Source organism: Carassius carassius, chromosome 16 (genome assembly GCF_963082965.1).
Source record: "Carassius carassius chromosome 16, fCarCar2.1, whole genome shotgun sequence".
Lineage (NCBI taxonomy): Eukaryota > Metazoa > Chordata > Actinopteri > Cypriniformes > Cyprinidae > Carassius > Carassius carassius.
Window position 1 is genome coordinate 33,078,414 of NC_081770.1, and position 18,014 is coordinate 33,096,427.

At 40.3% G+C, this 18,014-nt stretch overlaps 1 protein-coding gene across 1 annotated transcript in view; it reads right to left on the reverse strand.

Moving 5' to 3' along the window:
• LOC132160152 (NACHT, LRR and PYD domains-containing protein 3-like) overlaps positions 1-18,014 on the reverse strand; it is a 99,294-nt gene that overhangs the window by 26,358 nt on the left and 54,922 nt on the right. Inside the window, exon 6 of the mRNA XM_059569889.1 lies at positions 3,260-3,433. Within this exon, the coding sequence (XP_059425872.1) occupies positions 3,260-3,433 (174 nt within the window). The remainder of the gene's footprint in view (positions 1-3,259; positions 3,434-18,014) is intronic.

The following is an 18,014-nucleotide window of genomic DNA, read 5'->3' on the forward strand; positions in this document are numbered from 1 at the left end:
CTTTTTTTTCCCTCGTCTCAAGAAATATCCGCGTCCACATGAAACCACAAAATGATGTAGTATACACGCCAGACCAGCATGTGGCGCTGTAATTATGCCACAGAGATACACTTAAAACTGAGAAGAAGACATGGACTATGCTCATAAACCTTGCGTGTGGTACACAAACGAACATGGAACAATACATTTATTAATCTGTGTTAATGTTAGTTAATAAGAAGCCAATCGCTCAGTGTTTGTTCATGTTTATGTTGCTGTTACATGACGTAGTGGTTTCTGATTAGAGGCGAGACGTGGGCTGATGACGTCATCGTTTCAGAAACTATATGGATTCGCCGTCCACAAGAAAACACAAAGGCTGCATTTTCAAATGTATCCTCTCTGGGACCCAGTTTCGAAAAACATAGGTTTCACTCTTCCAAAGGATCCGTGTGGACGAAACGCCTATCCGATTAAAAAAAAAAATTGTATTCAGAGAAACGCGTCTCCGTGTGGATGGAAAAAAAAGGGAAAAAAGAAAAATCACACATAGATTGTGTGTGCGAGAATGGTGTTATTCAGCTGAAAATATTTTCTCCTGCCTTTGCCTGTATGCCAATGTGAGAGGAAGGGGCTTAATACTGTCACTCAAATGAGCTGAATTTTATTTTTCCTTCTTTGTAAGCTCATCTAAACACAGCTGATTAGCTGATTTTCTTTAATCATTATTATTTTCTCTTCTATGCTGCGTTTATAACACGGTCAAGTTCAGAGGTGTGTCAGAACATTGCTATATTGCCTTCTTTGTTGGTTTAGGTTTATTGATTTGGTTGATGAACAAAGAGAAACTCACATGTACACTCAATTATTAGCTGAATATTCTTTTCTGATATTTCACATAATGTAAGCTGAGCATTTGCTTTGACGTTTTTGAGTATGCGGTGTGTTTAACACAGTCAGGTTCAAATGTGAGTGCAAAAAATCCATTAAAATCCATTAAAACTCTAGCAGAGGTTTGTCAGAGAGTTGCCATTGTGCTATTGCCTTGTGGGCAAGTGAAAAATGTTAAATAAAGCAACATGGTAAAAAGATGAAAATGATTTTACTTTCAATTCCTTTTACATTCTCCAAGGTATTAAAATTAAAATATTCATAACTCCATGTAGGACGTTTCTGTACATAAATGTAAGCACTGTGGCAGTAGTAATGCAATATTTAGAAAATGTACTCTTGTCCTCAAGTACTTTTAAAAACAAGTCCTTCAGTACTTTTACTTAAGTAGACATCTGGCTTGAAAAGCGTTAGCACTCGTTAACTTGTCATTAGCGTTTTCATTCGAACCTATGGCTGTTTTCTTTTCTCCTCTCCTCACTCTCGGTCCAGTTTTTCACAAGTTCATCAAACAACTGTAGTAAGAATATTTAATCAAACACTGTGAGTTATGGCTTCTCCTGCTATTGTTATTTGCACCTCTTGCCACATGTACAGTTTATCTATCTCTGTCGCTGATGAGGGATTCACATGTGATAAATGCAGGGAAATAGTTAGGCTGACTAGAAAAGGTGGTATCCTCACAATTATATTCCTTCTTAGAGAAAAATGGTATATGTGAGGATTTCCAGTCAGGATTTAGACCGTATCATAGTACTGAGATAGCTCTTCTTAGAGTTACAAATGATCTGCTCTTATCATCTGATCGTGGAAGTATCTCTCTATTAGTTTTATTGGATCTTAGTGCTGCGTTTGACACAATTGACCACAACATTCTTTTGCATAGACTTGAACACTTTGTTGGCATCAGTGGAAGTGCATTAGCATGGTTTAAATCGTACTTATATGACCGCCATCAGTTCGTAGCAGTGAATGAAGATGTATCATATCGATCACAAGTGCAGTATGGAGTACCTCAAGGCTCAGTACTAGGGCAGCTACTCTTCACGCTTTATATGTTACCCTTGGGATATATCATCAGGAAACATTGTGTTAGCTTTCACTGTTATGCTGATGATACTCAGCTTTATATTTCTTCGCGGCCCGGTGAAACACACCAATTTGAAAAACTAATGGAATGCATAGTCGATATAAAAAACTGGATGACGAGTAATTTCTTACTGCTAAATTCTGAAAAAAAAAAAAAAGTGTTAATTATAGGACCTAAAAACTCCGCTTGTAATAACATAGAACACACTCTTGCAGTTTACATCTATATTAAAGACCCATTCTTTAACCTGGCTTACACATAACATACTAATATGCGTTTAATATCCAAATCTGTTAAAGGATTTTTAGGCTGCATTAATTAGGTAAACCGGAACCGGAAACACTTCCCATAACACCCTATTTACTTGCTACATCATTAGAAGAATGGCATCTACGCTAATATTTGTCTGTTTCTCTCTTATTCCGAGGTCACCGTAGCCACCAGATCCAGTCTGTATCCAGATCAGAGGGTCACTGCAGTCACCCGGATCCAGTACATATCCAGACCAGATGGTGGATCAGCATCAAGAAAGGACCTCTATTGCCCTGAAAGACAGCGGAGACCAGGACAACTAGAGCCCCAGATACAGATCCCCTGTAAAGACCTTGTCTCAGAGGACCACCAGGACAAGACCACAGGAAACAGATGATTCTTCTGCACAATCTGACTTTGCTGCAGCCTGGAATTGAACTACTGGTTTCGTCTGGTCAGAGGAGATCTGGCCCCCCAACTGAGCCTGGTTTCTCCCAAGGTTTGTTTCTCCATTCTGTCACCGATGGAGTTTCGGTTCCTTGCCGCTGTCACCTCTGGCTTGCTTAGTTGGGGTCACTTCATCTACAGCGATATCATTGACTTGATTGCAAATAAATGCACAGACACTATATAACTGAACAGAGATGACATCACTGAATTCAATGATGAACTGCCTTTAACTAAATACCTTTAAATAAAGGTGACTTGACTTGACTTGACAGTAGTACTTTTACTTGTACTTGAGTAAAATTTAGCAAGGGGAATCTGTACTTTTACTCAAGTAATGAAGCTGTGTACTCTGTCCGCCTCTGATCATGATCATGAAGAGTATTATAAGTGTATTATTTGTATTTTATTTACAACTCAGTAAAATAAAATAAACACAGTGAAGGTCAAGTAGACTCTTTGCAGTTTCAAACAATATCTTATTATTATTATCTGTACAATCAAAAATGTAGTATTTTTTTGTAATTTCTTTAGTTATTAAATTAAAGACAGACCACACTGATGCGGGCTTCTACTCTAAAGGGTTAATATAACACTCACTGTAGTTTCTCCAGTTTACAGTGTGGATCCTCCAGTAGAGCAGAGAGTAGCTGTACTCCTGAGTCTCCTGGTTTATTACTGTTCAGATTCAGTTCTGTCAGGTATGAGGGGTTTGATCTCAGAGCTAAAATCAGAGCAGCACATCCTTCCTCTCCAATACTGCAGTCCCACAGCCTGCAGAGAGAAAGTGGAAAAACAAGTAAAGTCATGTTTTATTAATCTCCATCTCTTTAATAAAATATTTCAGATTTGAAAATTGTTTGTAAATCTTTATAAAGTTCTGAACATTCTACACTGTAAAAAAAAATACATATTACGTATTATGACATTAATGACAAGTTACAGTAATTAAGTTTATTATGCAGAAAAATACTATTTTTATACAGTAGTCAGAATCATTCATCAATCACGGTGAGTAATGGCTTCTTTTTCTGCTATTATTGTTTGAACCACTTGCCACACACTATGGTTTAGCTCTCTCTGTAGGCGACAAGGGATTCACATGTTATAAATGAAGGAAAATAGTTAGGCTGACAGAAGATTTCAGAATTAGAGACATGCATCCAAACTTTAATTGAGAATAGTAAGAATGTGAGGGCTGTAGATATGGCCTTGGATGCAACTAGCTCAGGGAGTCCTGTACAATGTTTGGTTCAGGTTAAAGAGCCTCCGCAGCAGGGCAAATGGGTGACTGTGAGGCGGCATAGTCGTGGGTTAAAAACCCTGCTCTTCCTTTCTCCCCACTCAGTGATGCACCCACTGAGAAACCTGATCAAAGTTCTCTAGTTATTGGCGATTCATTTCATATTGGCTTGTTCATAAAGTCGTGACATTTGCCAAGAACTCAGAATTGGTGCTCTGCATTTAACCCATCCAAGTGCACACACAGCAGTGAGAGGTGAAGACACCATGAACACACACCACGAGCAGTGGGTTGCTATATATCCAATGCCCAGGGAGCAACTGGAGGTTCAGTGCCTTGCTCAAGGGCACATCAGACATGGGTATTGAGGATGGAAGAGAGCCCTGTTCATTCACACCCCCCCACCTACAACTCCTGCCAGCACTGAGACTCGAACCCACAACCCTAGGGTTAGGAGTCAAACTCTCTAACCACTAGGCCACAACTTCCCAGAGTCGTGGAGTTATAAATGATCGGCTCTTTTCATCTGATTGTGGTTGTATCTTTCTATTAGAGCTCGAAACTATTTACCACAACATTCTTTTGAATAGACTAGAAAACTTTGTTGGTATTAATGGAAGTGCATTAGCATGGTTCAAATCATACTTATCTGACCGCCATCAGTTCATTGCAGTGAACTGAGATGTATCATATCGATCACAAGTGCAGTACAGACGGAGTACCTCAAGGTTCAGTACTAGGGCCATTACTCTTCATGCTTTACATGTTACCCTTGGGATTTATTATCAGCAAACACAGTATTAGCTTTCACTGATGATACTCAGCTTTATATTTGTTTGTGGCCCGGCAAAACATACCAATTTTTTTATATGATCTTTGGTGCTGAAACAGGATGGCTGCCTCCGTTACGTGCTCTGCATTTGTTTTTGTGTTTTTGTTAGTTTGTCCTGTTTTTAGTTATATTCCTGCAATCAGTTTCACCAGGAAAATATAAATATAAAATATAAATATAACTTAATTCACACCATATTTCTGATATTATTGATCAATCTTATCAGATTAATTTTGATTGTTCACTTTTATTTTATATCCGTGAGTGCAGTACACCTGCAAAGCGTTAGCACTCGTTAGCTTGTCAGTAGCGTTTTCATTCGAACCTATCGCTGTTTTTCTTTTCTCCTCTCCTCTCTCTCGCTCAAGTTTTTCACAAGTTCATCAAACAACCGCAGTAAGAATATTTAATCAAGCACGGTGAGTAATGGCTTCTCCTGTTATTGTTACTTGCACCTCTTGCCACATGTACAGTTTATCTATCTCTGTCGCTGATGAGGGATTCACATGTGATAAATGCAGGGAAATAGGCTGACAGAGAAGATTTCAGAATTAGAGACACGCATCCAAACTTTAACTGAGGACAGTAAGAATGTTAGGGCTCTAGATACGGCTTTGGATGCGTCTAGCTCAGGGATTCCTGTACATTGTTCGGTTCCAGCAACAGAGCCCCTGCAGCAGGGCAACTGGGTGACAGTGAGGCAGCGTAGTCGTGGGTCAAAACACCGCTCTTCTGTTCCGATCAAAACATTAAACAGGTTCTCCCCACTCAGTGATGCACCCACCGAGAAACCTGATGAAAGTGCTCTAATTATTGGTGATACTATTGTACGGAACGTGAATATAGAGACACCAGCCACCATAGTCAAATGTTTACCGGGAGCCAGAGCGCCTGACATCTTGGCAAATTTAAAAGTGCTGGCTAATGCTAAACGTAAATACAGTAAGATTGTTATTCATGCCGGCGCTAATGATGTTCGACTTCGCCAGTCGAAGATCACTAAAAATAACATTAAAGTGGTGTGTGAACTTGCAAGCACGATGTCAGACACTGTAATATGCTCTGGTCCCCTCCCTGCTTACCGTGGTGATGAGATGCATAGCAGATTGTCATCACTCAATGGCTGGATGTCTAAGTGGTGCCCACAGAATAACATAGGTTACAAAGACAATTGGACGAGCTTTTGGGGCAGACCTGACCTGTTGAAAAGAGATGGTCTTCATCCCTCCTGGGGTGGCACCACTCTTCTCTCTAGAAATATGGCAAATAGTCTTAGTGTTTATACTTGACTAACTGGGGCCCAGGTCAGGAAGCAGACAGACTGGCTAAACCGACAGTCTGCTAGCTGCCTCACGTCACAGAGGTCAGTTAATTCTCAGCACATAGAGACTTTTTCACCTAGATATCACACTATAGAGACTGTGTCTGTTCCCAGAACTAGAAAATACAAAAAACGTCCAAACCAAGTTAAGATTAACAATTTAATTGAGGTTCAACAAATAAAAAACAGAAGCAATATGGATAAACAAATGATAAAGCTTAGCTTATTTAATATCAGATCACTTTCTACGATAACACTTTTTGTAAATAATATAATCACTGATCATAATATAGATATACTCTGTTTGACAGAAACCTGGCTAAAACCTGATGATTACATTATTTTAAATGAGTCCACCCCCCAAGATCACGGTTATAAACATGAGCCCCGTCTAAAAGGCAAAGGTGGAGGTGTTGCTTCAATTTATAACAACGTGTTCAGGATTTTTCAGAGGGCAGGCTTCAAGTATAACTCGTTTGAAGTAATGGTGCTTCATATAACATTATCCAGAGAAACAAATGTTAATGATAAATCCCCTGTTATGTTTGTACTGGCTACTGTATACAGGCCACCAGGGCACCATACAGACTTTATTAAAGAGTTTGGTGATTTTACATCCGAGTTAGTTCTGGCTGCAGATAAAGTTTTAATAGTTGGTGATTTTAATATCCATGTTGATAATGAAAAAGATGCATTGGGATCAGCATTTATAGACATTCTGAACTCCTATTGGTGTTAGACAATACGTTTCAGGACCTACTCATTGTCAAAATCATACTCTAGATTTAATACTGTCACATGGAATTGATGTTGATGGTGTTGAAATTATTCAGCCAAGTGATGATATCTCAGATCATTATTTAGTTCTGTGCAAACTTCATATAGCCAAAATTGTAAATTCTACTTCTTGTTACAAGTATGGAAGAACCATCACTTCTACCACAAAAGACTGCTTTTTAAGTTATCTTCCTGATGTAACCAAATTCCTTAGCATATCCAAAACCTCAGAACAACTTGATGATGTAACAGAAACTATGGACTCTCTCTTTTCTAGCACTTTAAATAAAGTTGCTCCTTTACGCTTAAGGAAGGTTATGGAAAACAGTTTGAAACCATGGTATAATGAGCATACTCGCACCCTAAAGAGAGCAGCCCGAAAAATGGAGCGCAGCTGGAGGAAAACAAAACTAGAGGTATTTCGTATTGCTTGGCGGGAAAGTAACATATCCTACAGAAATGCATTAAAAACTGCTAGATCCGATTACTTTTCTTCTCTTTTAGAAGAAAACAAACATAACCCCAGGTATTTATTCAATACAGTAGTTAAATTAACGAAAAATAAAGCCTCAACAAGTGTTGACATTTCCCAACATCACAGCAGTAATGACTTTATGAACTACTTTACTTCTAAAATCGATACTATTAGAGATAAAATTGCAACCATTCAGCCGTCAGCTACAGTATCACATCAGACAGTGCACTATAGACCCCCTGAGGAACAGTTCCACTCATTCTCTACTATAGGAGAGGAAGAATTGTATAAACTTGTTAAATCATCTAAACCAACAACATGTATGTTAGACCCTATACCATCTAAGCTCCTAAAAGAGGTGCTTCCAGAAGTCATAGATCCTCTTCTGACTATTATTAATTCCTCATTGTCATTAAGATATGTCCCCAAAACCTTCAAACTGGCTGTTATTAAGCCTCTCATCAAAAAACCACAACTTGACCCCAAAGAACTAGTTAATTATAGACCAATTTCGAATCTCCCTTTTCTGTCCAAGATACTAGAAAAGGTGGTATCCTCACAATTATATTCCTTCTTAGAGAAAAATGGTATATGTGAGGATTTCCAGTCAGAATTTAGATCGTATCATAGTACTGAGACTGCTCTCCTTAGAGTTACAAATGGTCTGCTCTTATCATCTGATCGTGGGTGTATCTCTCTATTAGTTTTATTGGATCTTAGTGCTGCGTTTGACACAATTGACCACAACATTCTTTTGCATAGACTTGAACACTTTGTTGGCATCAGTGGAAGTACATTAGCATGGTTTAAATCATACGTATATGACCGCCATCAGTTCGTAGCAGTGAATGAAGATGTATCCTATCGATCACAACTGCAGTATGGAGTACCTCAAGGCTCAGTACTAGGGCCGCTACTCTTCACGCTTTATATGTTACCCTTGGGAGATATCATCAGGAAACATGGTGTTAGCTTTCACTGTTATGCTGATGATACTCAGCTCTATATTTCTTCGCGGCCCGGTGAAACACACCAATTTGAAAAACTAATGGATTGCATAGTCGATATAAAAAACTGGATGACGAGTAATTTCTTACTGCTAAATTCTGAAAAAAACAGGTGTTAATTATAGGACCTAAAAACTCAGCTTGTAATAACCTAGAACACTGTCTAAGACTTGATGGTTGCTCTGTCAATTCTTCGTCATCAGTTAGGAACCTAGGTGTGCTATTTGATCACAATCTTTCCTTAGAAAGCCACGTTTCTAGCATTTGTAAAACTGCATTTATTCATCTCAAAAATATATCTAAATTACGGCCTATGCTCTCAATGTCAAATGCAGAAATGTTAATCCATGCATTTATGACCTCAAGGTTAGATTATTATAATGCTTTATAGGGTGGTTGTTCTGCACGCTTAGTAAACAAATTACAGCTAGTCCAAAATGCAGCAGCAAGAGAACACTGCACTGGCTCCCTATCAAATATCGTATAGATTTTAAAATATTGCTTATTACTTATAAAGCCCTGAATGGTTTAGCACCTCAGTATTTGAATGAGCTCCTTTTACATTATAATCCTCTACGTCCGCTACGTTCTCAAAACTCAGGCAATTTGATAATCAATAGCTAGAATATCAAAATCAACTGCGGGTGGCAGATCCTTTTCCTATTTGGCGCCTAAACTCTGGAATAACCTACCTAACATTGTTCGGGAGGCAGACACACTCTTGCAGTTTAAATCTAGATTAAAGACCCATCTCTTTAACCAGGCATACACATAACATACTAATATGCTTTTAATATTCAAATACGTTAAAGGATTTTTAGGCTGCATTAATTAGGTAAACCGGAACTGGAAACACTTCCCATAACACCCTATGTACTTGCTATCATTAGAAGAATGGCATCTACGCTAATATTTGTCTGTTTCTCTCTTGTTCCGAGGTCACCGTGGCCACCAGATCCAGTCTGTGTCCAGATCAGAGGGTCACTGCAGTCACCCGGATCCAGTACGTATCCAGACCAGATGGTGGATCAGCACCTAGAAAGGACCTCTACATCCCTGAAAGACAGCGGAGACCAGGACAACTAGAGCCCCAGATACAGATCCCCTGTAAAGACCTTGTCTCAGAGGAGCACCAGGACAAGACCACAGGAAACAGATGACTCTTCTGCACAATCTGACTTTGCTGCAGCCTGGAATTGAACTACTGGTTTCGTCTGGTCAGAGGAGAACTGGCCCCCCAACTGAGCCTGGTTTCTCCCAAGGTTTTTTTCTCCATTCTGTCACCGATGGAGTTTCGGTTCCTTGCCGCTGTCGCCTCTGGCTTGCTTAGTTGGGGACACTTCAACTACAGCGATATCGTTGACTTGATTGCAAATAAATGCACAGACACTATTTAACTGAACAGAGATGACATCACTGAATTCAATGATGAACTGCCTTTAACTGTCATTTTACATTATTGACACTGTTTTCCTAATGAATGTTGTTCAGTTGCTTTGACGCAATGTATTTTGTTTAAAGCGCTATATAAATAAAAGTGACTTTGACTTTGACCAGGAATGAACTGCTGAACATTCGGCAGAACACACCTCAAGATATTTTACTGGATTTCAATTATTCAGATGTTTTACTGAACGTTGTTATTGGAGGAGCAGCGGCGCTGATCAAAAGCTACAGGATGCGCAGACCGGGAAAGCGAGTGGGAGCACTCGTCAGACTCAGGAAGCGCGGATTTCGAACGCCGTTGCCTAGCATCCATCTGGCAAATCTCAGCTCTCTACCCAACAAAACGGACAAACTCCTTCTGCTCCCCCGGACAAATAAGGATTTCACACACTCTGCTGCTCTGTGTTTCATGGAAACCTGGCTGAATGACACCATATGGGACAGCGCGCTCCATCTGCCGGATTTTCATCTGTTTAGAGCGGATCGCGATGCAGAATCAACAGGGAAATCACGTGGCGGCAGGACATGCTTTTACACCAACGAACGTTGGTGTACAAATTTAACTGTGTTAAAGAAGTAGTGCTGTTCACATCTAGAAGTGCTGTTTGTGAACTGCAAGCCGTTCTATTCGGGGCGGGAGTTTCACTTGTTCATTCTGATCAGTCTAGGGCAAGTTGGAGAGGCAAGATGGCACCAGTGTGTCAGGCATGCCGTCAGTCGTTCCATCTGTTGTATGTGTTTCTGCTGTTTCTAACACTTGTACATACTGTCAACACTCTGTCGCTGTATAAAACGCTGCTAGATCTGAGAATAACAGCTGGAAATCTGCGCAAATTGGATTATTACGGGGGGGGACTGAGCCTCCCTTCCTTTCGGATATTCCATCATACCTCCGCCGCACTCCTGCTCTACCGTCTCGATGAAAAAGATACAGACGCCGGGGAAAGCGTAGCGGTTGTCTCGTGAGGCTGAGGGCGGTGTTTGTACGTCCCGATCGAGGTGGATATGGAGCTGGTCCTCGCCTGTGTGTCGCTCAACGTTCTCTGGACCCTGTTGCCTCCTGTCTGGTTACGGTGGCGGGATCCGATGTGGCCTTCCAACCCCGTGGCCCCTGCTCTCCCTGTCTCCACTGGCGTGGAGTGAATCTGAAGTATCTGCGGCCTCTGTGTCGTGCATCCTCGTCAGCTGTTCTTCCTGACCCGCCGGCTTCGGCTAGGTTTGCCCTGGTTAACGCCAGGCCACTTGGGAATAAAACATTTATCCTTAAGGATTTCTTTATATCATGGGAACTGGATTTCCTCTTTATCTCCGAGACTTGGCTGAGTGCTGCTGAGTTCAGTGTCTTTACGGAACTTTTACCTGACGAGTGTTGCTATTTTAATTCTCCCCAGACATCTGGCCGAGGAGGAGGAATTGCGACTGTTTTTAAGAGTGATTTTAAATGCAAGCAGATATCGCTGTCATCCCCGACCAGCTTTGAACTGAGTCTGTTTGAGCTGGGTCAGTCGCACACGGTGTTGTGTGCGGTGGTTTATCGGCCTCCCAAATTTAACAAAGACTTTTTAACGGACTTCTCTGTGTTTTTGGCGGATATTATGCCTAAATATGACCGGGTCCTTATTGTTGGTGATTGTAATATTCATGTATGCTGCCCTGAGAATCCATTAGCGAGAGACTTTCTAAATATCATTGACTCTTTTAATCTTGTCCAGTCTGTAACTGGGCCGACACACGAACATGGTCACACACTTGATCTTGTTTTATCCTATGGTTTGCCTGTTTTTAATCTGGAGATCTGTGATGCTTTTTTCTCTGATCACATTCCGGTACTGTTTGAAGCTACTGTTTTCTGTCAAACAGTTAAACCTTGTGCTGCCGCTTACACTTGCCGAGTTATTAACCCCTCCACTGCTGCTTACTTATCGACTGCTTTCAGTCAAAACTGAAACTGAAAGTGTGCATAATGATACTGAGGCTTTGAAATCTTGGGTTCTAGACACCTGTCAAACTGCCATTGACATAGCAGCTCCATTAAAAATCAGACAGACAAAAACTAAGTCAGAGCCCTGGCTGAATGAATCCATCCATGCTTCCAGACAGCAGTGTCCAAGAGCTGAGAGAAAGTGGAAAAAGGACAAATTACAAGTGTCTTTTCAAATATTGAGGGATCACTGGCGCCATTATCAATTCACTGTGAGAGAGGCTAAAAGAAAATATTTTTCTGATGTTGTCCTGTTGAACTCCTGCAAGCCTCGTGTTTTGTTTAAGGTTATTAATTCTGCTCTGAATGCACCTCTGACTGTTGCAATTGATGCTTCCCTGGCTGTGTGTGAAAACTTCCTCCATTTCTTCATTGATAAAGTATTTTCTGCCAGAGCACTTATCGCACCCCCTGGTTTCGATCCTTCAGTGTTTGTCCCCTGCTCTGCTGTTCTAGACACTTTTGAGCCTGTGACTCTGCCCTTTGTGCAGGAGATTGTTAGTCATTTGAAGCCCTCAGGTTCTCCGGGTGATACTGTCCCTCCTCGACTTCTTAAAGAGGTTTTCCCAACTATTGGACCATCATTTACTACAGTTAATTAATACTGTATCAGTCTGTCCTCGGGAGTGGTTCCTGTTAATTTTAAACATGTCGTTGTGCAGCCCTTGTTGAAAAAACCTGTACTGGATCCTACTGTTTTGGCTAATTTTAGGCCTATTTCCAAATTGCCTTTCCTTTCTAAAATGTTGGAAAAGATTGTCTATTCCCAGCTCATAGACTTTATAAATGAACATAATATTATTGAGATTTTCCAATCCGGTTTTAAAACATTACATAGCACCGAATCAGAACTTTTAAGAGTCTTTAATGACATCTTTTTAGCTACTGACTCGGGTCACTGTGTTGTCCTCGTACTTTTAGATTTGACTGCTGCTTTTGATACAGTAGATCATGAAATACTGATTACTCATTTGGAGCAGTGGGTGGGCATCAGTGGTACAGCGTTAGAATGGTTTAGGTCCTACTTGTCCCAGCGAACTTTCTCTGTTGGCCTTGCTGACTCTGTTTCCTCGACTGCTCCCCTGTCACATGGGGTGCCACAGGGCTCTGTGCTTGGCCCTCTCTTATTTTCCCTCTATCTACTCACACTTGGTTCAATTCTCAGGAAGCATGGTATTTACTTTCATTGCTATGCAGATGACAGTCAGATCTATGTCCCTCTTAGAAAGTCAGACTCCTACTGTGTTAAGCCATTGCTAGCGTGTTTACATGACATTAAGGCCTGGATGTCTCTTAATTTTTAAAATTTTAATGAAAAAAAGACAGAAGTCATGGTCTTTAGTGGTAGTGGCACTTCTGTGACCCCGTTGGTTGATCTGGGTTCCTTAGCACAGTATCACAAGCAAATTATTACTAATCTAGGGGTAAAGGTGGACACTGACCTTAAATTTGACAACCAGATTAAAGCCGTAGTGAAGTCCAGCTTTTTCCAGTTAAGGCAGCTGGCAAAAATTAAACCAGTCCTTCAGAGACAGCACTTTGAGACAGTAATTGACGCCTTTGTGACCACTCGGCTGGACTACTGCAATGCACTTTATTTGGGGGTTAATGGGTCCTCCATTGCCCGTCTGCAACTGGTTCAAAATGCTGCTGCTCGTCTTTTAGCTGGCACAAGAAAGTATGAGCACATTTCACCTATTTTAGCTTCACTCCACTGGCTGCCTGTTCATTTTAGGATTCAATTTAAACTACTCTTATTTGCTTTTAAAGCCTTGAATGGCCTTGCGCCACTGTATCTCACCGACTTGCTGCACCCCTACATTCCCAGCCGCTCTCTCAGGTCAGCTGACCAGCTGCTCCTGACAGTGCCTAGAACTAGGCTAAAACTCAGAGGAGAAAGAGCTTTTGCTGTTGCAGCTCCAAAACTATGGAATGAATTGCCACTACAGATCAGACAAGTCTCCTCACTGTTTCATTTTAAATCTCTGCTTAAAACCCATCTTTTTACTCTGGCTTTTAACACCAGGTAATCATGATTAATGTGATTTAAATGTGTTGTGTGGGCAGTGCATTTTATTTATTTATTTGATTTAATTTTACTTACATAATTTCATGTTGTTTTATCTTATTCTATTACCTTTATCTTATTGTGTTTATCTTTTTATCCTATTGTGTCTTTTATTGTTGTGGTGTACAGCACTTTGGAAACCTTGTGTTTATTTAAATTGTGCTATATAAATAAAGCAGATTGGATTGACTAATGAGTGTTTACATCCCTCCACATGTGCATGTGAGCTCAGCTTTACAGATCTCTACAGATCTTTAGAGAACTCGCTGATCAGATCACAGAGAAAGAACAGCAAGACCCAGACTCTGTTTTAATCATTCTTAGGGACTTTAATAAAGCCAATCTCTCCCGTGAAATGCAAAAATACAGACAGCATGTTACATGTCCCACAAGAGACAGTGATATATTGGATCACTGTTACACCACAATAAAGGATGCATATCACTCTATTCCACGGGCATCTTTGGGACGTTCTGATCACTGTCTGATTCATCTTATACCAACCTACAGGCAGAAACAAAAATCAGCTAAACATGTATTAAGGACTGTAAAAAGATGGACTAATGAAGCAGAGCAGGATTTACAATCTTGTTTTGACCTCACTGATTGGAGTGTTTTTGAAGCTGCTGCCACCGATCTGGACGAGCTCACAGAGACTGTAACATCTTACGTTTATGTGAGGATATGTGTATTCCTACCAGGAACCTACCATGGGTCATTAGCATTTTCATTCGAACCTATCGCTGTTTTTCTTTTCTCCTCTCCTCTGTCTCGCTCCAGTTTTTCACAAGTTCATCAAACAACCGCAGTAAGAATATTTCATAAAGCACGGTGAGTAATGGCTTCTCCTGCTATTGTTATTTGCACCTCTTGCCACATGTACAGTTTATCTATCTCTGTCGCAAATGAGGGATTCACATAGGCTGACAGAGAAGATTTCAGAATTAGAGACACGCATCCAAACTTTAATTGAGGACAGTAAGAATGTTAGGGCTCTAGATACGGCTTTGGGTGCGTCTAGCTCAGGGATTCCTGTACATTGTTTGGTTCCGGCAACAGAGCCCCTGCAGCAGGGCATTTGGGTGACAGTGAGGCAGCGTAGTCGTGGGTCAAAACACCGCTCTTCTGTTCCGATCAAAACATTAAACAGGTTCTCCCAACTCAGTGATGCACCCACCGAGAAACCTGATGAAAGTGCTCTAGTTATTGGTGATTCTATTGTACGGAACGTGAATATAGAGACACCAGCCACCATAGTCAAATTTTACCGGGAGCCAGAGCGCCTGACATCTCGGCAAATTTAAAAGTGCTGGCTAATGCTAAACATAAACAGTAAGATTGTTATTCATGCCAGCGCTAATGATGTTCGACTTCGCCAGTCGGAGATCACTAAAAATAACATTAAAGAGGTGTGTGAACTTGCAAGCACGATGTCAGACACTGTAATATGCTCTGGTTCCCTCCCTGCTTACCGTGGTGACGAGATACATAGCAGATTGCCATCACTCACTGGCTGGATGTCTAAGTGGTGCCCACAGAATAACATAGGTTTCATAAACAATTGGACGAGCTTTTGGGGCAGACCTGACCTGTTGAAAAGAGATGGTCTTCATCCCTCCTGGGGTGGCGCCACTCTTCTCTCTAGAAATATGGCAAATAGTCTTAGTGTTTATACTTGACTAACTGGGGCCCAGTTCAGGAAGCAGACAGACTGGCTAAACCGACCGTCTGCTAGCTGCCTCACGTCACAGAGGTCAGTTAATTCTCAGCACATAGAGACTCTTTCACCTAGATATCACACTATAGAGACTGTGTCTGTTCCCCGAACGAGAAAATACAAAAAACGTCCAAACCAAGTTAAGATTAATAATTTAGTTGAGGTTCAACAAATAAAAAACATATGCAATATGGATAAACAAATGATAAAGCTTGGCTTATTGAATATCAGATCCATTTCTACGAAAACACTTTTTGTAAATAATATGATCACTGATCATAATCTAGATCTGCTCTGTTTGACAGAAACCTGGCTAAAACCTGATGATAACATTATTTTAAATGAGTTTCCCCCTTCCAAGATTACTGTTATAAACATGAGCGTCTAAAAGGCAAAGTGGGAGGTGTTGCTTCAATTTATGACAACGTTTTCAGGATTTCTCAGAGGGCAGGCTTCAAGTATAACTCATTTGAAGTAATGGTGCTTCATATAACATTATCCAGAGAAACAAATGTTAATGATAAATCCCCTGTTATGTTTGTACTGGCTACTGTATACCGGCCACCAGGGCACCATACAGACTTTATTAAAGAGTTTGGTGATTTTACATCCGAGTTAGTTCTGGCTGCAGATAAAGTTTTAATAGTTGGTGATTTTAATATCCATGTTGATAATGAAAAAGATGCATTGGGATCAGCATTTATAGACATTCTGAACTCTATTGGTGTTAGACAACACATTTCAGGACCTACTCATTGTCGAAATCATACTCTAGATTTAATACTGTCACATGGAATTGATGTTGATAGTGTTGAAATTATTCAGCCAAGTGATGATATCTCAGATCATTATTTAGTTCTGTGCAAACTTCATATAGCCAAAATTGTAAATTCTACTTCTTGTTACAAGTATGGAAGAACCATCACTTCTACCACAAAAGACTGCTTTTTAAGTTATCTTCCTGATGTATCCAAATTCCTTAGCATATCCAAAATTTCAGAACAACTTGATGATGTAACAGAAACTATGGACTCTCTCTTTTTTAGCACTTTAAATAAAGTTGCTCCTTTACGCTTAAGGAAGGTTAAGGAAAACAGTTTGACACCATGGTATAATGAGCATACTCGCACCCTAAAGAGAGCAGCCCGAAAAATGGAGCGCAGTTGGAGGAAAATAGTTGGAGGTATTTCGTATTGCTTGGCGGGAAAGTAACCTATCCTACAGAAAAGCATTAAAAACTGCTAGATCCGATTACTTTTCTTCTCTTTTAGAAGAAAACAAACATAACCCCAGGTATTTATTCAATACAGTGGCTAAATTAACGAAAAATAAAGCCTCAACAAGTGTTGACATTTCCCAACACCACAGCAGTAATGACTTTATGAACTACTTTTCTTCTGAAATCGATACTATTAGAGATAAAATTGCAACCATTCAGCCGTCAGCTACAGTATCACATCAGACAGTGCACTATAGACCCCCTGAGGAACGGTTCCACTCATTCTCTACTATAGGAGAGGAAGAATTGTATAAACTTGTTAAATCATCTAAACCAACAACATGTATGTTAGACCCTATACCATCTAAGCTCCTAAAAAGAGGTGCTTCCAGAAGTCATAGATCCTCTTCTGACTATTATTACTTCCTCATTGTCATTAGGGTGTGTCCCCAAAACCTTCAAACTGGCTGTTATTAAGCCTCTCATCAAAATACCACAACTTGACTCTAAAGAACTAGTTAATTATAGACCACTCTCGAATCTCCCTTTTCTGTCCAAGATACTAGAAAAGGTGGTATCCACACAATTATATTCCTTCTTAGAGAAAACTGGTATATGTGAGGATTTCCAGTCAGGATTTAGACCGTATCATAGTACTGAGACTGCTCTCCTTAGAGTTACAAATGATCTGCTCTTATCATCTGATCGTGGGTGTATCTCTCTGTTAGTTTTATTGGATCTTAGTTCTGCGTTTGACACAATTGACCACAACATTCTTTTGCATAGACTTGAACCCTTTGTTGGCATCAGTGGAAGTGCATTAGCATGGTTTAAATCATACTTATATGACCGCCATCAGTTCGTAGTAGTGAATGAAGATGTATCATATCAATCACAAGTGCAGTATGGAGTACCTCAAGGCTCAGTACTAGGGCCGCTACTCTTCACGCTTTATATGTTACCCTTGGGAGATATCATCAGGAAACATGGTGTTAGCTTTCACTGTTATGCTGATGATACTCAGCTCTATATTTCTTCGCGGCCCGGTGAAACACACCAATTTGAAAAACTAATGGAATGCGTAGTCGATATAAAAAACTGGATGACGAGTAATTTCTTACTGCTAAATTCTGAAAAAACAGAGGTGTTAATTATAGGACCTAAAAACTCCGCTTGTAATAACCTAGAACACTGTCTAAGACTTGATGGTTGCTCCGCCAATTCTTCGTCATCAGTTAGGAACCTAAGTGTGCTATTTGATCGCAATCT